This window comes from Pieris napi, chromosome 11 (genome assembly GCF_905475465.1).
Source record: "Pieris napi chromosome 11, ilPieNapi1.2, whole genome shotgun sequence".
NCBI lineage: Eukaryota > Metazoa > Arthropoda > Insecta > Lepidoptera > Pieridae > Pieris > Pieris napi.
Window position 1 is genome coordinate 3,004,929 of NC_062244.1, and position 23,878 is coordinate 3,028,806.

A 23,878-nucleotide genomic window follows, 5' to 3' on the forward strand; every position below is an offset into this window, starting at 1 on the left:
GATTGCAGGCTGAAAGTGCTGGTCATTCTAAAGCTTTAGGCAAACAAGTTGCAAGGCAAGAAAGGCTTGTTGACTCAACAAGGAGAATGTTCAAAAATGATGTTACCCTGTATGAGAGGTTAAATCATCTGAGAGTTAAAGAATCTTGGGATTAGTCTTTTAGAATGTTGTTCTAGATTAGCGTTTAGGTAACTTAAAATATACAATTTTCGTTAAATGCTTTTTATTTCTTTTTTGTAACTTAACTCAGGTAATAAGGTATTAGGTTTATAGTTTTGGTAACTTTCACTTGTTCTCTGTACTTATCTGTTTATATTTTGGCAATAAAAAAGAATTGCCTGCAACTGTTATATCATATTAATAATATCTATTCTATCAAAAATGGCTAGTGAGATATCTTGATACTATAATAAATTAATTTTAAACAAATTGCTGTTTAATAGTGTGAAGCTTATAAAAGAAAAACATACAGGTATATAATTATATATATATATTTTATTTTTGTTGTTTTTCTTGTTACTAACAAGCATATTAAAAGTATGAAATAGCAACTTCTTTAGGTTTACATCAAAGCTTTAGCACACATTTTACTTTTCAAAGCAATTAAATCTAAGAAATGGTTTAACTAAGTAGACTTCTTATAAGTTAGTGAGAAAATTAAATTTTTACATGATCATAGCTCCTTAAACTCTGTATAAACCAAATATTCAATGAATAAAAAAATAAAGTAACTTTTTCAACTAAAACTAAGGTCTAAAAAACCTTTAATTATTAGTAACCAAAATATCAATTATGTTTTTCTTACTCAGCACAAACAATTTGTGCCAAATACAAAAAGTTTATAATTTTGTAGTTTGCACAAAGGCGGTATTTCATAAATCACAGATTGTTTTTAATACAATTTTTCATATAAAGTAAATATTTTGTACTATACAAACCTAATATGCAGTTAATTTATTAGCATTGATAATGCTTTATTTCTATTTAGTTAATATAATGTCTATTGCAGAACAGATCTTTGATTTTTAAGTACACAGTTCAACTTTAAAAAGCAAGTTAAACTAAAGCATTTATAAAAAAATCCATTCTCTGTATAAAATTGAAATTTGTTTACACAATACTGACATGTTTTACTAACTATTGTATCTTAAACATAACTAGTTAATAGTTGTGGTCCAAGCAAAGGAATCACTTTCAAGGTCTTTCTTGTAAATAGATTTACCTTGATGAAGTAACTCAGCAAATTGCGACACTACTGGATCCCTCATGCAAGACGCAACAGATATAACCTTATCCGACTTATCAAAAAAGAATATAACAAATTTAAGCTCTGCAACATTGCCTTCTATTAAAGAACTAACTGGTCTTCCACAACCAGCATATCTAATTGATTTTCCAAAAAGCATTGTCCAGAAATAGGGAACAGTATGCAAAGGTGTTTCCCTTTTTAATATGTTTTTGGCTGCCACTAGACCATGGTATTGAGACAAACCAATATGCCCAATGGACATCTGATCATTATTATTGGCGAAAACGGGAGCGTGAGCTATGTCGCCACCCGCATAAACATTTTTTATGTTAGTCTCAAGTTTATCATTGACAATGACAGCACCATTGGGTAATAAGTTAATACCACTGTCCTTAATAAAATCTGTGTAATATGTTGTGCCTATTCCCAAAACCAACATATCTGCTGGTAATATTTCCCCATTTTCAAGTTCTACAGATTTCAGAACTCCATTTTCGCCATTACATTTCACAACTGTTGTTTTAAAATGAAACTTTACATTATTATTTTCGAATAGAGTTTGTAAGCTTTTGCCTATGTCTGTACCAAATATTTGACCTAGTGGTGCTGTATCCTTGCCAATAACAGTCATCGACTTGGCCTTGGAAACGCAAGAGGACGCGACTTCTAAACCTATGAAACTTAAGCCCAGTACCACAACGTCTTTCTCCTTATCTGACCCTAATTGATTGAGAATGTTCATAGCATCGTCGAAATTACGGACCGTGAATATATTGCTTAACTCAATGCCAGGAATGATAGGAACTCGTGGTTTAGATCCAGTCGCTAAATACAGAGCACTATAGGTAAGTTTACTTCCGTCGCTGAGCTCAACCATTCTTTCTTCCGTGTTAACTTTCGTAGCTTCTACTCCCTTGAGGACTTCAATATTGGCTTCTTCGTAGTACTGTTGATTTCTTGCCTGTAGTTTCTCAATATCTGTAGCAGTGCCAATCTTTGAAACTTTGACCCTATCATATGGGAGGTATTTTTCTTTGCAGACAAGGGTGATACGGCCCTTAAAACCTTCACTTCTTAGTGTTTCAACACAGGTGGCGCCAGATGGACCACCTCCCACAACAACAACCGCAGTACTGTCGCATGGTGATGCTATTCCTATTTCTTTCACTCGTTTGTTGGATTTCAGATCGGCTAATTTCGCTCGTACCTGTAATGTAATTTGAAATAATTATGAAAATCAATTTATTACGATTTTTGGAATTATTGTGCTTTCATTAACATGGAATTGAATAAGAACATCTACATCTTTTGATCTGAATTTTACAAGATCATGTTGGTAGAAAATAACATTATAATTTTCCTTGCATTTAATAACTATCTCTACTATATAATATGTTGTATATGAAATGCATTTTTTATTTTTTAGTAAGTTAGAAGTTGAATTGGCCATTGCCCAAGTTTTATAAGTAACTTGACGGCCTTGTTACTCATGAAAAAGGAAGGTCATTTGAAGTGACCTCAGAACTGAGGTCATCAAATCATAGGAAAATAGGTTTATGTAACAGCCAGTTAAATACTAGTTAACTTCTACACACTGATAACATCATCATTTTATTTGTCAATATTTATGATTTAATATCAAGCAATTTCTCATTTCATACATAACATGCCTCCTGTCATTAAAACCCCATAATAGTAGAAAAAAAACAAACCAAATATCACTGTGCGGTGTGGTTAGTTATATTTTGTAAAAAATTTAAACCACAATAAATTAGGAGTGGACAGGAAGTATGATAATGCACACTATATATTCTTTAAGTTTTATTGTACCAATAAAATAATTCATGTTAAATGTTTTGTAGTTAAAAAACTTTTAGAAAACTCACAAATGGCCTTATTATTTTAATATGGAGACATTTCTATCAGATTTTACAATTTAATGCCTTATACAATGTTCATCATCTATTGCTCATTATTTAAATTAACAATTTTTTTTTACTCTTTTCATATATCTAGTGAGTATTTAAAAAAAAGTGTAGTTGAAAAACTATTGATAATTGAACAAATAATATTAAAAAGGCGATTTTTTTTTGTTAAGCTAAACATTGTTTTTTTTAGTAAATTAAGCATAGATAAGTTTATGTAAAGTAAATATGCTTCAATTTATAAAATGTTTTACTCTTACTTTAAACTTCTATTAAAGCAAATTAATTACCAATTCTTAAACAAGCCTGGATGTGTTGCTTGGTGTAAATATAATTGAAATAATTGACTTATATTATAGGGTGACTCATTACAGTTTTACAAGACCATTATATTGGAATAAAATGACATCATGGATGTTTTGCACAATGTATAACTATTAAGTTAATAAGGAATTTCTGATATGTATTAAAAACAAAATTAATTAAGCTACAAATATCTGATTATAATAAATTTATGTTTCATTCACAAATGATGAGAAAAACTTATTTTATTTTAAAAAACTAAGAATAGAATATAGGTTGAACAAAATCCATAATGACAATGAACCATAAATCATGGTTAGTAACTGATTTTACAAGAATACAAATACCTTGATGGTTATATACACATACTTCCCATAAGATCTATGAAGGAATATGGACCACAACTGTGTAAAAAATTTTAAATTAACTTTTTTATAACAAACCTTTACTTCTCCTTTGTCTGTAACAGTAACTTGATGACAAGGTAGTGAATCAAATCCAGGGAAATCTTCTATATCACCAGTTTTCAAATTGAAACATGCACCATGCCACGGACATCTCACTCTTCCATCACCAAGGGCTCCAGTATTCAATGGGGCACCATAGTGGGTACACTTAGGACCTACTGCACTAAATTCTCCTTTTTGTTTAACAAGAAGCACTTTACCATGTTCAGCTATGTCAAACACTTTCATTTCATTTTCCTTCAAATCTGTTGATTGGCATACTATCGCCTCCACATACTCAACTTGCGAGTCAGTGCGCGATATGATACCATCTGCAAGACCAAACGTTTTAATTCTTCTAAAATTTACAAATAAGAAACTCTTCGAGTTAAAATTTGTCTACCTACAGATCGGTATTAAAATAAAATTGCATGTAAAAAAACTCACGTGAATCATTTTTAGATGAGGAACATTGTTGATTTGGAGAATATGATCTCGATTCAGAATTACCCATTTTTCTTAGCTGTCGGTTTACCACTAAACCTGAAATAAATTAGTAACTTATTGTTGAGGTTAGGAATATTTCTAATTTATTTATTATAAAAAGGTATTTAGTAATGCTATTATTTAAATAAACTTTTAAATGGCTCTATAGATATTTCGTAATTCGTATTGACTATGAAGGAAGCAGGAACTGGAGCGAAAGGATCACCTTGAGTAAAACGCAAAGCAGTTATAGTTGTACTGCGACATCTATTGATAAACATTATTGCATTATTTCACAGACGGCAGACCGTCACGACAGAATAAAAGTTGATTGTACAATGGTCTTGCTCTTGCCAGTTAACGGCAGTTATTTATCAAATAAAAGATAAATCAAGATAAATCAAGCGTTTAAACCAGGCGAAATTTTACATAACTATGTCTTACATATTTTATTATAATTTTGACTAGTTAATATTACAATCTTACCCTTGAAACGTTATAGTTAGTCTAAGTTTTCTTGAATGAGGGATGTAGGTTGGGACTTGGGAACCATACCGGTCTGAGAGGGTTGTCGGTTTCGCATTCAGATGAAGAATAAGGTTGTTCTTTGCAGATCTTGAGATTCAGGGTAAATTTCAGAGTTTAGTTTGAAACACAAGACAGTAAATCTCTAAATTGACTTGAAGATAACGAGACTTGTTAAAAAATGTATGGTCTGGTAACGAAAAGATACAGCTAGATATACTTGCCTAATGACTCAATATCAAACCAAGGGATCAATCATCAAAATATTTTTTGTTCTATTTACTTCAATTAATTTATTTTTCAAGAAGAAACGGGATCCGTAGCTGCTTATCGTAATATGTAATCTGTGTGGTATTTAATGCAAGAATAAAGATTATATTAAACTCCAATGTGTCTATGTTGTACCTGTCAACGATCTACTTATACGTACTGTGGTGACTGATGAATGATGATTTTCTAATCACTAAATAAAGAATTGGAATTTGGTCGTCATGAACGTGGCTTGAGCGATGTGATGATTTTTATTTATTTAAAGTCCCAAAATAATTGTTGAAATGTCTGAAGTTATCGTAGCTAAAGGACAACCTTTACCTGGAGATCCAGAAAAAAAGGGCTGGTTGTTTAAATGGACGAACTATCTCAAAGGATACCAACGAAGATGGTTCGTGTTGTCAAACGGACTACTATCATACTACAGGTACATACTACACTATTATCTTACTGTGTTAATTTGTCTGTAATAACTTATTAATTACTGTTATATAAATACGCGACATATTATATAAATAGACCGGTTATTGAGCAATGGAAGTAATTATTCTTTTAAACTCTTTCGTTATTGTTTTGTATGTGTAAAAGATATTTTTTTTTAATATGTGGTATTTGATGTAACACCAGTTTTATTATTATTAAGTCGCATAACACAAATAATACAAAATTTTAGTTGAAATGTAATTGATACAAATTTTATTGTGATTTTACCACTTGTTGACTGTTTATTAGTTTTAAATACAAGTATGGATTTGCATATTATTAAAGGACATCCTGGACCAAATCTTAGAACTATTTTGATATCATTTTCACTATGACTAAAAAAAAAATAGATTGCTTTTGATAAGTAATAAGAATTAATTAATAACAATAAAACATAATTTAAAGTTAATTTTTTATTCTAAAATATGTATTTAAATTGCTGAAACATCTTTTTCATAATAATTTATATATGTATGTTAATATTATTAAGGGCTGAATCCATTTGTATAGGGCAGTATTTGTTTATTTATATGTAATGGCTAAATATATTAATGGTATTCTTGGTAATGAATAACACTTCATTTGTAGAAATCAAGCAGAGATGGTACATACATGCCGTGGAACGATATCACTTCTTGGAGCACTGATTCATACAGCTGACTCTTGTACTTTTGTAATCAGCAATGGTGGAACTCAGACATTTCATATTCGTGCTCATGATGAAGTGGAACGGCAAAGCTGGGTCACAGCTCTTGAACTTGCCAAAGCTAAAGCTATGTGAGTTTTTACTTCATAATTTTTTTTATTATAATGGTTATAGAATCTTTATCCCTGCTACAATTTAAACAAAAAAATTACCATTGTTTGAAAAAAATTTATAGTTGTATAATGGTGCAAACAAATTAACGGTAAAAGGTTTCTACATTTATTACCAACTAACAGTTGTACAACACAAATAAAGAAAACAAGAAAAAAATATATAAGGAACAAGAACAATGAATGATACAATGTACAAGTATAGTAATTTAACAAATACATACAAATCTATAATTTTTTCGCAGTTATAATGCAGGCCAAAAGTCTCTTTAATGGCGCCAACTGTGTTGGCACTTGTAATTAATGCAGGCAGGCTATAGTACTTAGTACCTTGCGTTATAAATGCAGTTAATGTAATGTTTTTCAGTCGCGCACAAGAATCTGACGATGACGATGATCAGATAAATTCTGGGCCAGTGCCACAAACAGAGGGAGAAAGTGAAGATGCAGGGGGTATTGCTAGGGAACTAAATGCAAGGTTTCATGATCTACGTACATGCTCTGAATTGGTGAGATTATTTATTTCCTTTACATGAATTCCTAAGATGTGACCCCCTCTTAAGATTATTTCTTAAATTTTAATATTAAATCTTAATAATGTAAATGTACAATATCTTTTAACAGGTAACTAGACATGGTGCGGCACTACAGAGGTCTTTAGTGGACCTTGAAATACCACCATCAGACACTGCTAAACAGGTTTCAGAAAGAGCTACACTGTTTAGAATTTCCTGCAATGCTATGATGAATGTAAGTTGGCATTGAATAATTTATATCAACTTTAAAGCTATCTATGATTTTTACATTTAGCCTATAATAAGACTAAATATTAATAGAATTACTTACATAGGCATGCTCAGAGTTCATGAGCGCGGCCGCAACATCCAGCGCGCGCATGAGTCGTGCCTTACAACACGAACGTGAACAGAAGTTGCGTCTACAAGAGATTGTGGAACAACTTGCAAGACAGCATGACTCTTTGGAGAAGACAGCTAGAAGTACTCCTCATGCGGCAGGTAATATAAGATTATACAGCTGAGTACCGATGAAGCACAAAATGGAAGGTACTTTAGCATTTTGTACAAGCAAAGTGGTACTTTTTTTTCTAATGTCTAACAAAATAAAATCTAAAACTAATTAAAAATCTGTGATCTAAGATTTTTGACAGAGTTTTTTAACCATATAGGTAAATTTATGATTTGTAAGTCAAGACTTCGAGCAATTCAATAAAATATGTTTTTTTTACTTTATTAATACTACAAATGTTTAAAAAGAACTGTATTGAGAAATAAACAATCACGACTCTGAAGTGATGAACGATTAAGGAATGACGATTGAAATTGAATTGTCATTTGACGCGTGACATTTCACGTTTGGTGACGGATCGAAGAAAATCGGAATTAATTTATTGGGCGACTTACAAAATTACCTTTGTATCTATATATTTTTTAAATATTTCTTCAATCTATTAATAAAATTGTAAAGTATTTATAATATCTTTAAAAAATGTATGAAAAGAAACATTCTTAGCACTTGTTTCGGTAGGTAAATCGATCGTAATGGAGTTCTGTATGTAGTGCAATTCTTGGTTTTCTCGGCTTTCGGATATCAAGGTTGTGTTATTGGAAATAAAGTAAAATCTTGCAATAATTGGTGCGGATTCGTTTATCTAATTATTCACTGCCCAATATTACCGTGCCTCTGAATTTTTAAGTGTTACCTGTGTTATTGTTGGTGTGTATTTAGTGGCTTTAATTTGAAAATATATATCCTTACACTTTGTTATTATGCATAAATAATTCAGCTAAGACCTCGTCATGGGTGGTAAGTGAATATGATGATATCAACCGGTGCTGAGTGTCTCACATCACAATGCAATTTCATGAACAATGTGCATGCTTATGTTATTGTCAAGTAAATGCACAGGGCTAAAACCAAAATCTTTTCATGATCACACTGTCACTATCAGTTTCAAAAGTCAATGGCATTAAGTAGCTTTGTTTATTATTTTAGGCTCCATTCTATTTGAAAGGAAATGACAAGTGCAATTTGGAGCTGTTTAGAGTATATTATGAATTTAATTCGTCCTAATAGGAACACACAAAGTGATGTACCTAGATTTTAAAAATACTAGATATATTTTTAGTAGGTAATACATAAAATTGTAAAGTAGCTTGTAAAAAGTTAAGGTATTCAGAAAGGCACTACTTAGTTTCTAATAGTTGAGCTGCAAGCAGGAAATGTTAAATTTGATATGCCATAAGCAATTACAGGCCATAGTTGTATTGTAGAAAGTACTTTCTATTGTCCAGCAATCCCTAATATGGAATTCAAAATTGCTTAGTTATGATATTAAAAAGTATATTCAGGTAACATAGTGTTGAGTTTGATTCCTGTATGTCAAAAAGTTATTGGATTTTGACATATGCAAGTCATAGTTAGTGTTAGGGCTGGACTCTGAACTCTAATTTTAATATATATTATTATTTATTTCACATAAAATACTAGTTTTGTTTTATAATACAATTTTGGTTAATTGGTATTTTTATTTTAGAATTAGTTTAGTTTGTGTAGTTAAAGAGTATAAAAATTGTAAATCAATGTAGTTCAGTGAGATTATTGGTTGTCAGTTTTAACTGGAGTAATTAAATGCACATAAGGCTGATCACCTACTTGCTTCAAAAGAAATTAAAAATAATGATACCTAATAAATATGTATCTATCTACCCCATGTCAGTTGTAGGCTTCTTACATAGAGCTTCTGTCCATGGTCATTTTACACGCTTTGTCATGTTTAAGTTGTGAGTTGTGGTTTTGTTTTAAAATACAGTTTATCTTATTTTAAAATGTTAGCAGCTACTTAAACTAATTAAGTATTGTGCGTTACTCTAATTTAGATGCTGTGTGTGCTCTCTATTTGATAAAAACCACATTCCTTAAAAGGGATTTTAAGAAATAAATTATCTTTTTCGATAAAATATAAATATATCTTATAATGCTGCTGTAAAATGTGCATATGTTGGTTAGTTTAATTGCCAGTTCCTATAAAAAAATAATAGTCAAAGTATTGTGAATTTCACTATAACTTGTTGTTACTTGCAATCTATATATAAATTGTTTTCTAAAACTACACATATAGGTTGAACCAGTCTTTTAAAGAAAGACTAATCTAATTAAAATATTGCTGTATAATATAATATCTATAAAAATATGTATGAAGCAATTTTGTAGTGTGTGTATTTTATATAGGCAATAACTATCCTCTTTGTAGGTGGCAATGGTTCTGGCCCCAACAACGACACAGAAGATGAGGAACATGAATTTTTTGATGCAGTCGAAGAAGGAACTTCCTCAGGAATGGAGGACAAAAATTCTTTTGTAATCAAAGTACCTGTAAGTTTTATACATTATAATTTTAGTAAACTTATAATGATTTAGGATAATAGTGTATTTTAATTGTACACTATCATTCAACATTTTAGTTTTTATTAATTACCACTTTTTTATAAAGGCCACTTGTTTTTATTAAACAAAAAATCACACCATAATTTGGTTTTTTAAACATTTTTTTATTAAAATTTTTTTTCTTGTTTTGTATGTTGGATATCTATGAGTTTAATTGGCTACCATTACTATGTTAAAAAGAAAAAGTTATCACAAACACTAACAGCATCCAGGCAATCTAGTGGTTCTTTCAAATGCTTGTGCGGGAGGGGTCATTCTCTTGATTTTTGTAATAAACATTTATTATACACTATTAATTTCATTAGCAGATTTTTTTAAATATCTTGTCTTCGATCACAATTTTCATGTTTAATTTTGCTTTGTAGGTAAATAGAAAAAACAAAGTAAAAAGTGGAGAAAGCTCTGACGAATCAGAGGCAGAAACTGAACTAACGGAAACACAACAAGTAAGTAAAATTTTTCTTAAAAATTAATTGATAGGCTAGTAGTAATACTTACATACTTTACTTTCATACTTCTATTTCTATCATACATCTTCGATTCTGGGTTGAATGCCAGTTGTCTCACACAAACGGGTGTTATTTGTAAATATAGAATGAAGCCATAATAAACATTTCCTTAAATGCCAAATATATAGTATTAAGATGCTTATATATAAATATTATATATATCTATAAACTAATTTTCAATATAAAGACAACATTAGCAGTTTAGTAATTGATTTTATCGTTAGAAATATGTTAAGACTAATTACTATAATAAAATTATTCTTAGCATTATCATTTATTTATTCACCATTAGATACTACGAGTGATAGAGGTGTTGAAAATTATTTTGATCTTTTAATCAATTAAATCGAGAAGGTATGACATGGTGTTCTACACGATTTCTACCCTTAAATATAACTTCTAGATATAAGGCGAAAATTTGTAACATTATTCACATAGTATACTCGATATAGTTTCGAGTGTTTTTCGCCGTTGTTGTTAAATAGAAACGGTATGTTTGCCCATTTTCAGCGCTTTTTAGAAGCTGATTGTACATTATTATTGAATATTGATGAACGAGTGCTTCTGAATATAGATATTTTATCCCAATTTTTCCCTATACTAGATCGACTAATGGATCAATTTCCATTGTACTTTTCATCTTTTTTTATATGGAAAATGTGTTGTAGGTAATATTCGTAGAAGATAAAGAGCGTGCAGAGAGTGCAATGGGGGGTCCGGAAGTCGCCGCCGCTAATCTCAAAGACCTAAATAATAAGGAAATGGATATCAAGATATGGGTGAGTTTTTATCTGTTTCCGTATTAGCGTTCTTTAGTTTAAATGTATATATTGTCTTTTATATTTAAATTGCTAAAATTAGCGTGCGTAATTTACTACTATACTGTAGACATAGTATATACAAAAGAAAATTGATGACAAGACATTTAGTATGCTTATTAAATTTGTTTACAAGTTAAGTTCAGCGTCAAGTCTTGACGTAAAGGGTAAATATATTTATACATGATATCATTATGACTCGGATCTTACAAAATATTTTTAGGAATGATACAAATATTAACCATGTCTAATTATTGTGAACTTCGTAAAATATTTAACGATCGCGTTTAAAAGACGTAGAAGCTAACGCTAGAGACATGGGTCGGGCGCAGATTTTAATTCCAATAAATAGACATGACTAAAGTTGGCAACTTAAAATGCATGACAACCGATTGGAAATTAGAGGTCAATATTATTAAAGAAATATTCCTAAGTAACACGTTCATAATTTTAGTATTTGTTTTTATTGCCAAGCCCAAAAGTGTTCACTTGCATTTTTCCATATTTTAATGCTAAATGTTAATAATTATTTAAATTAAGAATAACCTTATAAAAAGTTTAATGCCGAAAGAGTCGATATTAGAATGCAGTTTTTTTATTTAAATAAATACTGGCGTAAATACGAGATAATTATTGTCTAACAAATTTTCAAGGTCATCTACCGAAAACGTTTTTATAAACACTTGTAATCCTCGAATAAGCGTGGTTCTCGCTTTTTTGACCTTGTTGTCTATTATTTCATATAATGTATTTAATAAATATGTTATTTTAACAATTTCGACTCCACGACACTAAATAGTAGGTGTGATTAAATGAAATTGGTCGTTATTGATTGAGTTGACCTTCACCCTGATATTGGGGCGTGTAATTTAAATCACTTTAGTCTACGTCCTTCGTTTAGCGACTTTTAACCTGTGTTGCTAGGCGATAGCCTATATCTTGAGCAATGTCAAAAATGTAATGAATAATACATAAAAAGTCAAAGTAAATGGTAAAAGTCCATATTATGTGTGATAAAAATAAATATAGTTTAAAAAAACTAAAAAACACGCTTTTAGAAAAGCGTGGGTTGCTCGATAGACGAAAAATATGGCAGAGGGCGCGCCACGCTTTTCCACAATAATACCAGTATTTTTTGTTCATTACCATGTTCAGCCTAAATTAGGAATTATTTTCCACTTGTTTTTAAGTTTTTTTTAAACTATATTTATTTTCCACTTTTTAGTCCTAGCAGCAATACGTGTTGTCTTAATTTAATCGTATTGCTTTCTGTACTTAAAAAAATTTCATTGTTTTTTCGAGATAAACCTATGAAATTATTATATTGTCGCTGATTATTTATAAGTGTACAAAGTTTGAATTAAATCTATCCGTTTAATGTGGGTCAAAATCGAGTCCGAAGGAGTCGGTTACATACATACATACAGGTGAAGCTAATATAAAGCGTGTAAAAAAATAAAGACAAGATATTATGTGATATTTACAAAATTTAAAACATTATTATGAAAGTGTTCCGTACGATTGTTGTGTATTTAACAAAAATATGTCATCGTATTACGCTTATGTTATTATTACAAACACATCTATCGAAGTTGTTGATCGCTTTTTATTTAAAAGGTATATTTTAAAAAGGTTTCGATTAAAAGAGTAGGTGATCAGCTTTCTGTGTCTGACACATGTCATCATTATTTGGGTTTGAGATATGCCGGTTTCTTCACGATGTTTGCCCTTCACTATAGGACCCATTGCGCCCATAGAAAGAAAATTCCATTGGCCGTAATTTAAACGCACGTTTAATTAAATGTATAATAAATATTCTATTAAAAAAAATCGTAATAATATAATTTGGTTTCCTTTATGAATTTTTACCTTAATCCAAAACAACATATTATGACTATGACAGCAAGCAAAAAAAACATATGACAGCAAAAGGCTTTGCTTTGCTCATTTATGGTGACCGTGTGTTCTTTGCATTAGTGAGTCGATGCAACTAGGTTAAATACTGACTTAGTAACTCTATGACTGTGTCGGTATTTCCAGACTTTATGTAATATTAATAATGAATACAATTACGTAATAGTTTAGAGGCGATTTAAACACGTTTAAAAAGTCGTTCTTTACTGCTCTCTTTAGTAAAAGTATGTGATTCGGACGGTTAATAAATACTTAATAAACGCTAGTTAATTTAAAAGGTCTTGTAGTAGTACTATCCAGTTTTAAACAATATGCAGAACTTGCTTATCATAAACAAATGACTAAGGACTGTAACTTCCTGTTGATAACGTAAATCCGGATCGGGTATGAGGGTTCTATTTATGATATATTTTGAAATCCGATCTATTTATAATTTATGGCTCCATTGCGGATTATTTATGGTACACAAAGTGCTTGCTAAGATGGTCATTTTTTTTAACTTATTGCCAAAGATGTTATGAAGCTTCTAATAGTGTTATTTAACTTAAGGTCATAGAAACGTCTTACTAGAAAAATTATGTTAAGATTTCAAAAACAACGTAACACGATTTTAATCTATCAGGAAATAATGCGTGGTCTTTTGACAGTTCACAATATTGTTAGATACATTAAATAGTATTAGTTATTAGTAATGTTGTTCGACAGCAACGCTCTGTACCTGTTGCGGGGTGTGTTTTTCTTAATAGACAAAGGTAGGCGATCACACTGCTAGGCAGATACCGTCGACTTCTGTGGTCTAAGACATGTCGGTTTCCTCACGATGATGATCTTACACATACGAACGGGTGATTATTCTTCACATAGAAAGAAAAATCAATTGGTGCCGTAATTAAAATCTCTTAATTTCTCATATATATTTTGTTATTTTTTCAGCCTCATGTATCTCAAGCAACAGATAGTATGATTGAGGGAAAGCCGCGGCGAACACGAGTGCCTGATAAACCCAACTATCCCCTTAGCTTGTGGTCTATTATGAAGAATTGTATAGGTAAGTAGCAAGAACTACTCGTACACAAACCTCACCAATTTATTTAGGAGAAATTTCTTTGATTTCCGTTAAAAGATTTTCGTATTTAAACATTTTGACGTCGTTGATTTAAGTGCAAATTTTAGGTTCGCAAAATTAAAAATCTATTACTATAATTATAACTTGAAAGTACCTACCCTCAGTTTATCGACACATCTAAATGTACCATTTAGTATTTAAAAGGTATACGACGATACATTGTGAAGAAACCTGCCGAGCGCAAAATATTTTCGTTATAATATTTATAGGTTTACCTTATCAATGATTATTCATAGCAACTTATGTTATCGTATTGGTACCGATTCGACGCGTTGAATCACAACTGCTAATGAAAACATTTACACTTTGTATTTAAAGCTTTGTCTTGAGAACAATTATCCAAGGCCCCTTCTAAAATGTTACAAGCTAAAAACAACTAAAATCAAGAGTCGAGATTTTAAATAGAATAGTTGTTGAAAAACTTGCTTATGTTTTTTGGGTGGTTTATTTGATTGATAGGTTGAAGCACTAAAAGGGACGTAACTCATTCACCATCAACCTCTGACTTCGACAATATGTATTGACACTGCCGAATGAAATTATAGAAATGTATGATTGTATAAAGTACTTAAAGTCAAGAATAATTAGGTCATAGGCACCAGCCATCACAACTCAGTCCCAATCGAGCTAAAGCTACAGTTTCCTAGAAAAGCGGTGCCGTTAACTTACGGCCGTCATTTTACGGTTGTGAATAAAGGACGTCTTTACGGTGGCCAAGCTGTGGTTTCCTAGAAGTAAACCGTATTTTTTAAGTGTTATTCCAATTTCGTTCCACAAATTTTGCTTCATCTGAGCTTGTCTGTGCTCTTTGGATTTGATATTGTACAAACTTTCATGATTTTTAACAAAATCTATTAATTGTTTATCATTTTCGCTCGTCCAAGTCATAGTATTAATTAAATATGCGCACCGCTACACGCTAAAAACGTTTTACTACTGTTTATCACCGCTATGACGGCTGTCACGCAAATGGCAGCACCGCTATTTGACGTTACGGTGACACTCAACGTTCTCTAGAAAACATACTCCGATGTTATTTATAGACAACGTATGGGTGACGTCACCCAACGTTATATTGCGGCCGTTAGTTAACGGCACCGCTTTTCTAGGAAACCGTAGCTTAAGACCTATTCTAAAGCGATTCGAAGGATAATCTAGGGGCGTAGCAGAACTTAAAATAAGATGATTTATTTTATAAATATGTAACGCGAACCACGGTCTTTTATTTATATTGTCTGTAGTGAAGGTTTTCCTTTGGCAAGTAGACTGTCAAACGAAGCTAAAAAAACAAATATCTTTTTTCGAGCAACGCAAGTAATTTGATTAAGACTATTAGATGTTCCTAATTTTTAGGTAAGGAGCTATCAAAAATTCCTATTCCGGTAAACTTCAGCGAGCCACTCTCAATGCTCCAGCGATTAACGGAGGATTATGAGTACTCGTATATTCTGGATCAGGCAGCTACTTTCTCAGATCCTGCGCAACAGTTGGCCTATGTGGCTGCTTTTACGGTGTCTTCATATGCTACTACAGCTAACCGGTACATTCTATATACTATAATACATATATAATATAATTTAGACATAATTGACGTAAGATTATTTTTATCGCTTCCATGTTAAATTATATAGTAAGCAAATCTTTCGTATAAGATATGAGGTAAATGTTTTATATATAAGTTTATTTGGTGGCACCAACTCTACGACACCGTTATGTGAGGATGAAGGTGTGAATGGGTATGTAATGGCCATGGGCGGTAATAAATTAACAGGATTGGTCTTATCCTAGAATGTTATACATTTTTGAAGTGAAACTTCTTTAGATGAGGGTAAATTTTTACGGAAACGTCTCGAAGATGTGCAGCGTTATTGTCGAAGAAAAGGGAGAGAGCGATTGAGACCGATTGAGAGAGTGAGAAGGGTGAATTACCTTATAGAAATTATTTTTTTACAATTAAAATTTCGTAGAGAGAATTTAATTAGTATTTTATGCAAAATAATTTAATGACATCTCAAATGAGGTATTGTAAATTAAAATGCCACGTGTTTTTATTACCTAACAAATAATTTTAAAAAATTAAATTATAATTTGTATTAATTTTCGATACTTTTAGTATTTTAATGACAATTAAATTCATTAAATTCCTAACATATCTTCCTCCCCTCTAGGTCTCAGAAAGTTTTAGATTTGTATAAATATGAACAAGAGTTAAAAATTAGTTTGCCAAAGAAGTTTTACTTCTGACATGTGTACTTTGTACGCACGCACTTTTTTATATAAGTTAAGTTCAAAAATGTACGCAATTATTGCCTTTGTTTAGTGTATATTAATTTTTATTACAGAACGACAAAGCCTTTTAACCCGCTGCTAGGTGAGACATATGAATGTGACAGAATGTCTGATCTCGGTTGGAGAGTTATATCGGAACAGGCAAGTCGTTGTTTATTTATTCAATTAAATATAATAATTTTCCTAAACCCCAACCTTCCTCCTGCCTTTCCTACGTCCTTATCGCTCACTCACCTTAAAAATCCTATATCCACACATGTATAAATAAAAAAACGTTGCCGACGCTTAATAAATACACATAGATAAAAAATAATAACTTAATTTTTTTGTTAAAATGATTTTCTATCGAATTATATCCAATTAGGTTTCAATTGTTAATATATTTCAATCTATCCTAAATTTAAAAATACAATTTGCATTTTCATTCTATTTTCGAATTCAAAAAAAGAATAAAATTAAAATTAAATATGGTTAGGTGTCGCACCATCCGCCAATGGTGGCCCAATTCTGCGAGGGCGTGTCCGGGTGGCAGTGCTGGCAGGAGTTCACGATGACGAGCAAGTTTCGCGGCAAGTACCTGCAGGTGATACCGCTCGGCGGCGCCTACGCGTACTTCCCCGCTTCCGGCAACAAATACTCTTGGCGGAAGGTACTTTGACAATTGACAACTAACATTGACAAGTAGGCAGGCGCGATCGTGTTTTGAAAGGTAGGTTAAGGCGGAAGGAAGGAGATAGGTGATAAGCTAAAAACTATTTTGACACGTTTTTTCACACAGTCAAACTTTGGTAAGTAGTTCATAGACACGCTCGGAAAGAGAAGTATCCCTATAAGGATATTTTATGTGAAAACACAAAAAAAATATGGGCAAATGGAAAGGGAGCGTTCAACTATTACGTAACGAATTTGGGGGGGGGGGGGGGGGGGGTCCTTTTGTAAAACGTTACGATGCGGGGCGGGGATTGAATTAAGCCTTTATTGTTAATATTATTTTCGACTTTCCAGTACTTTACACCACATAATGGTAACTTTTAGGTGTAAAGAGTCACTGGGTGGTCACGAGACGTTTTACTATACTTGGGTACAGAAAAACGTTACGGCGCGTTACATTGGGGGGTCAATAAACAGGCCTATCTGTTGCTATGTCATACCGCCGCCCATAGACACTTATACTGCCAGAAGGAAAGGCATTGCCGACAATTATTAAATTAATTAGATAACATCATTAACAATCCAACATACACAAAACTATTAGGAGCCCGATTTTTTTTCTGGAACCAGGAAATTAATGTCGCAGAAAGGTAGGCTAGGAATAAAACCCCATAGTAAAAAAGGTAGGTGCACAGGTGACGCATCACCCGCCAACCAGTGCGTCTCACTGTGAAGGCGCAAGCGGGTGGATATGCTGGCAGCACTTTTCAGTGTCCAGTCTGTTCCGTGGTCAGTTCATCACGATATCTCCAGACGATGAGACATTCCTACTCTTCACTAATTCAGGGAGTCAGTATCGCTGGCATAAGGTTTGGGTTTTGAACTCAATGGTTATTTCGTAGTCCTATTTGCTATATGTATTTATGTAAATCGATTTTTTATTTTAGTAATACTATATATATGTACTGATAGGTTTGTAGAATTTTCTGGATTGAGGTGACCATTTGGTATTAGTATGTACGTATTTTTGCAAATTTGGATAATTTTACAGAAGAAATAAATAATCTCTTTGTATAAAGAGTGACGTGAGTGAGAGCTTTTTCTTCTCATCTACGCTTTTAAGAATTGGCAATAAATGTAAATTTAGAACAATTTTATATATGAATAAATGATATTTTTATTTTTTGTTATCAAAATTTATAATGGTGTATTCTTATGGGAATGACAGTAGCTCACGCTTTGTCACGTTATCATTGTCATAGGAATTAGTTTGGCGTTGGTGGGTCACTCCTGGGCAAAAGTAGTTTTATCTCAAGCTCCAGGTCCTTTGAATGACTTTAGAATTTTGTAGAAAGATAGAACTTGTATGAAAAAAAAATGTGTGTCTAGGTGTACGAGGAAGTGAAACTTCTTTATGACCTTATTTTTCGAAAAATGATCTACTATATGCAACTTTACAGAAATTGGTTAAATAAAGTTAAATTAGATAAAGTTTAACAAAAGGCTTTTATTATCATAGTCATGAATACAAATACAATTATTTTATTTTACCTTATTACTACTAAGATTATTAGAGAATTTCATTAATTGTAATAGAATTATTACTATAATTTTATCGTTATTATATATTTTTTTATTAATGGCTTCGAATCTCTTCGGATCAACCGTGGTTAGGTTAGGGACAAGAAAAAGATGGCGCGTAACCGAAAAATGTGACGGTAATTTTTTTTCCAACGCCGATAAAGAAGTTTGACTTCAGAAAGCAACATGGCGCGTTACCGAAAAACGTGACGATTTGCTACAAAATTTCTCCCATAAGTCGATAAAGAAGTTTCACTTGAAAAATGTATTTGTATGTAATTAGCATTTTTCCATAAGGTAACGACAACCGTGCACAACATTATAGTGGGCAAGCTCTGGGTGGATAACCATGGGGACATGGAGATAGTCGGTGAAGCCGGACCTGCTGCTGGATACGTGGCCCATCTCAAATATGTGCCTTATGGCTACTTTAGCAAGGACACGCAACGGAAGGTCACTGGAGTTGTTAAGGATCCCAATGGAGTGGTGAGAGAAGTTTTTTTATTGTATTTCATTCTTACTCATGTCAACTAAGTAATTCAATTTTACAGATTACTAGCAGACTCGTCGACGTTCTGTTCACTCGTCTTAAATTAAAAATACAGTCAAAATCTGTTATAACGACATCGAAGGGACTACTCATATTTCCGTCGTAAAAACCGATAGTCGTAACAGCCGATGACGTTGTTATTAAGAACCTAATTCAGCCGGGACCTTTGATTTTGGTCAATATAACCGATATGTTGTTCAAAACGATGTCGTCGTAAACGGTTTTGACTGTATTATCTAATTCTAAATCTTTACCCATCTGTCATCCACAACACACATAATTTGACCAAAATCGGTGCAGCCGAAAGTTTCTATACACACGCTCACGAGATTTATGTATCTACATCTTATTAAAAACCCGTATACGTAAACGTGAACCACCTTAACACTGCTCTCGCCCGTATAGTGATCTGCATCTTCAGTAAAAAATAAGTGTTGGCCTTAATGGCTTCAGCGTGCGTCAATGGGATTTCTGTCTATGAGCACATTTAATACTCGTACTCGTCAGGCCTAGAACTGATTAAACCAATGACCTTTAATCAGTTACCTGTTACACAAACCTGATGCCCAGACCTAAAAGGTAGCACTACTGATTCTTATAATTTTATGCCACTGATTCTTGACAACAACGAATATTCCAGCCTCGCTACGTGCTGCAAGGTCACTGGGACACTCGCGTGGAAGTGGCGGCCGTGACGAGTGCGTCCGCAGACAACACGGTGTGCAAGACTGGTAAATTCACGCTTGCCTGGGAACGCGTGCCGGCCCCCAGCGATTGTGACAAGTCAGTTATTTTTTATATAATATACTTATTAATAATTAATGATTTAAGAATTTAGATATTATTTATTCATTAGAAGGGTTCATTGATATTAATTGTAGAAATAAAATGCGTTTTACAAAATACCAGATTATTTTTTTATTAGTTATAAAAAATTTACAGTAGTTAAGTTCGGCGGCAGTTGTTGTAGATATGTTCAAATATATGTTGAATATAACACTTTGTTTGAAGCTGATTGTCAACTGGCTTTAATTGTTTAAAACATTTTTTTTTTTTAAAGACAATTCACACCAATTGACCGAGTCCCATGATAAGCTGGTGAAGCTTGTGTTATGGGTACTAGGCAACGGATATACATACATAGATAGATAGACATATAAATACATATTTAAACACCAAATGCTCATCACATCGATATTCGTCTCAGCCGGGGATCGAACCCAGGACCCATGGATTCGCAGTCAAGGGTACTAACCACTAGACCAATGAGTCGTCATTAACTAACATACAATTAGGGGTAGCGAGAGGCTGATCACCTACTTGTCTATGAAATAAAAATAGAAACGGTTGCAATCGGAGCCCGAGACTCATATAGAGATGTAGCGCCACTGGATTATTTTATTATTATCTATAAATACGTGCCAAAACTTTAGAATTTTGTGTGACATTCATTGTAATAGTGAAAAATATTTCATGTACATTTTAGCCTAAATGAAAGGTTTTTTTTATCCACAGATGGTACAACTTCACCCTCCTAGCGGCGCAACTAAACGAAGCAGAATCGGGCGTGGCGCCCACGGACTCGCGCCTCCGTCCGGACCAGAGACTCATGGAGGAAGGCCTTTGGGACGAGGCTAACGTCGAAAAGCTAAGGCTGGAGGAGAAGCAAAGGGCCGCGAGACGCGAGCTGGAGGCCGCGGCCGAAGAAGCCGCCGCTCGGGGCAGCCCTCCGCCCCCGCCGAGGGCCCCCGTCTGGTTCACGAGGCAGGCGGCCCCCGGCCAGCCCCATCTGAGGCATCTCTACAACAACAAGTACTGGGAGTGCAAGCAGAAGCAGGACTGGTCCGCCTGTGCCGACATCTTCTAGCGAACGCGCCGACGGACACCGTGAGACCTATTCGCAGTTAGGTAACGTCAATTTTATAGTTGCCAGTAGGGCGATTCTGTAAACGATCGCAAATTTAATCGCAGGGGCTGTCGTACGGTCTGAAACGTGAGATTCGTGTTGTCACGGTTAGTGTACGGTTACTACATCAATAATAATAAATGCTTAAGAGAATGCGACCGACGCTTTACTGAAACTATAAATCCAGAGCAGAAACTTGGCTAGTATGTATTTATTTATGTGGTAACCATGGTAACTAAACTTTAGACCACGTTTTGTAATAAGACGGTTCGTGTCCCGAATAAGTACTTCCGTATCAATTTTGTATGGAAAATATGGACTTGGATGTTTCAACAAGTAAACGAAACGAACATACGGACATACTATGAAAAAGTTTTTACTAAAAATTAAAAAAAAACAATCATTAAGTATGTCATATAAAACTGTATTGTAAAAGCATCTCAAAGTACAGCAGTTCTAACTAAAATTGCGAATTGTATTATAAAAATAAGTTTGACTTTAAAAAAAAACATATAACCTATAATTACCAGCAAAACTATTTTCAAATTTATTACTTCTATGAAATATATAGCGAATATTTAAATGACATTTAAAATACTAAGCAACTATAATTTTTGGCGTTACCATGTCTATTGGTGCAAACTATCGCAAGTCGAAAACTTGTTTTGTTTGACAATTGCAGTCTCATTGTGCCGTGAGGTTACTAGTCATAGAATATGACGCGCTGTAAAAATGCTGCCAGAGACAAGCTACTTTTAAATTTTTCCTACAAACTTTTTACTATCACTACCATCGAAACTAAGTATTGCATATTAAAATGATGTTAAAAATGCCCCTCAAAAGTATTGATTACCACTGTTCAGAATATGGATACTAATACTCGAATATATAAAATCTTGGCAAAATTAAAAATATTTTTCTCAAATTATATTTTCTTAACACGTCAAGCCATCCTTTTGCGTGTTACGTCTCTGTCTTAAAGCGTCTACGAGATTTTCTACCAAACGAGGGCTGATAAGGTCGTAGTAGATATTATATAAAATTATTAATTAGCTTGTCTGTGGTAGCTTGAGGCGTTACACCAATTTTAAAAAATAAGATATAATTGTAAAATCCATAAATAATTTGCGGAAATATATTGTAACAAAATAAGATTATAATAATTTATGACAATTTTTAATTTTAGTTTCATTTACAAATCAATAAGTCCAGTCAGTTTTTTTGTTTGTGTGGTTTTCCATTGTTTAAAAATTCAACATAATCTTTAGCAAATGACGTTTAAACATGAAAAATCAAATAAATTCTTATATTTATTTAGTACACAGCACAAAACATTTCATGTTTGATGGTGTCTTTAAAATAGCTGAACTGGACGGTGTCATACATCAAGTACGAAATTGCATTTAATAATGTTCAAAAAATATCTCAACAAAAAGTTATCATTAGATTCTGCTTGGTTCTATGAGAAGTGGTGGTTTTGCACAGTAATTATTAATTTTGATTAAATTGTTAATTTGTTCTGAAGGAACATACTCGAGTCTCAGAAGCAGCTTAAATCATTACAATTCTCACTACTCATTCCATAGTATAATATTCTTTGTTGTTCACTTTCATTATTGTAAGATATTTTATTGTTTAAATAACTTATTATTTAAAATTGTTTGTTTAAGATGCATAAATTTTCACTGCTATATTTGTATTCAATTTTGAGATTTTTTAATAAAATAAAGGGTTAAGTTCAAACGTTTACGCCTTTGGCTTTGGGCCTAAATCAATAGGAATGTGGAATAAAATTTATATGTTCAATATACATTATACAGACAACGAAACTCGTTAATTTAGAATTTGGCTGATCATTTGGATTACTACGCTGTAAATAAAATAGTATTTGCTTGTTTATAAATTAACATTTACCTCTTTCTAAATAAAACTTAAAATATTCTAGTGACTTTATATAACAGTAGGTGCTTCATAAAGGATGTATATAATATCCGTGTATACTAGTAATATTTTAGTTTACGTACTTTTTTCGTAAACTAAACATTGACAGCGACGAAAATACATCCTTGATATTTCTGCTTCCAGTTTCAAACCCCAAATGAGCGCTAAGGCTTATTTTTCTAAAATAATTTTTGTACCGTGTAAATAATGGCTAAAATGCAAGTGAACTCCAGAACTAAGCGTAGTTGCGTCCAAATACACTAAGGTTAACGGGTTCCGCATTCTTGACGGGACGTTTGAGCTTGTTCCATAGACAGTACGTGTACAATGCCTTATATAGGAATAACGCCGTTAACAAGGCGAGTTAGTATCAAATCCGAGTTACCTGTATGGCTTTGATACCGACTTGTATGTGATGTAGATTATTTTGTAAGAACTATTACAAATTGTACATTTTCAAGTGGATGTAAGATAATTTGTTAATATTTTTATTAATAGAATGATGTTTGAATACAAGCCGTAACATCTGTATCATGTTATAAAAAATAAACTATAATATTAAAATATTTTGTTCTTATTTAAGTCCGGGTAGAATTCGCACCCCTGGTTAGACTTCGGTTGAAGC

General features: G+C 32.6%; 2 protein-coding genes across 2 annotated transcripts; one reads left to right on the plus strand and one right to left on the minus strand.

Annotated features, from left to right (window-relative positions):
* Positions 1–728: 728 nt before the first annotated feature.
* LOC125054145 (apoptosis-inducing factor 3) lies at positions 729–4,724 on the minus strand. Its single transcript, XM_047655870.1, has 4 exons — positions 4,636–4,724; positions 4,371–4,466; positions 3,921–4,255; positions 729–2,456 (listed from the first exon to the last, which is right to left on the minus strand). Exons 1-4 carry the CDS (start codon positions 4,688–4,690, stop codon positions 1,158–1,160), a joined length of 1,785 nt encoding a protein of 594 aa, XP_047511826.1. The 5' UTR covers positions 4,691–4,724; the 3' UTR covers positions 729–1,157.
* A 642-nt stretch (positions 4,725–5,366) lies between these two features.
* On the plus strand, positions 5,367–23,817 carry LOC125054144 (oxysterol-binding protein 1). The gene is made up of 15 exons (XM_047655869.1): positions 5,367–5,631; positions 6,276–6,464; positions 6,871–7,012; positions 7,128–7,253; positions 7,354–7,519; positions 9,775–9,896; positions 10,334–10,414; positions 11,146–11,256; positions 14,143–14,257; positions 15,689–15,875; positions 16,678–16,765; positions 17,100–17,273; positions 19,154–19,342; positions 20,047–20,189; positions 20,922–23,817. The coding sequence occupies exons 1-15, from the start codon at positions 5,489–5,491 to the stop codon at positions 21,271–21,273; spliced, it is 2,328 nt and encodes a 775-aa protein (XP_047511825.1). The 5' UTR covers positions 5,367–5,488; the 3' UTR covers positions 21,274–23,817.
* Positions 23,818–23,878: the final 61 nt, after the last annotated feature.

Excerpts from the sequence above, each read along its gene's own strand:
- LOC125054145 (XM_047655870.1), bottom strand. The coding sequence starts at position 4,690 with ATGTTTATCAATAGATGTCGCAGTACAACTATAACTGCTTTGCGTTTT. Across the intron at positions 4,467-4,635 it reads TGCTTTGCGTTTTACTCAAG|GTTTAGTGGTAAACCGACAG; the intron begins GTGATCCTTTCG and ends AATTTATTTCAG. Across the intron at positions 2,457-3,920 it reads CAGACAAAGGAGAAGTAAAG|GTACGAGCGAAATTAGCCGA; the intron begins GTTTGTTATAAA and ends ATTACATTACAG.
- LOC125054144 (XM_047655869.1), top strand. The coding sequence starts at position 5,489 with ATGTCTGAAGTTATCGTAGCTAAAGGACAACCTTTACCTGGAGATCCA. Across the intron at positions 6,465-6,870 it reads CTTGCCAAAGCTAAAGCTAT|TCGCGCACAAGAATCTGACG; the intron begins GTGAGTTTTTAC and ends AATGTTTTTCAG. Across the intron at positions 7,520-9,774 it reads AAGTACTCCTCATGCGGCAG|GTGGCAATGGTTCTGGCCCC; the intron begins GTAATATAAGAT and ends TCCTCTTTGTAG.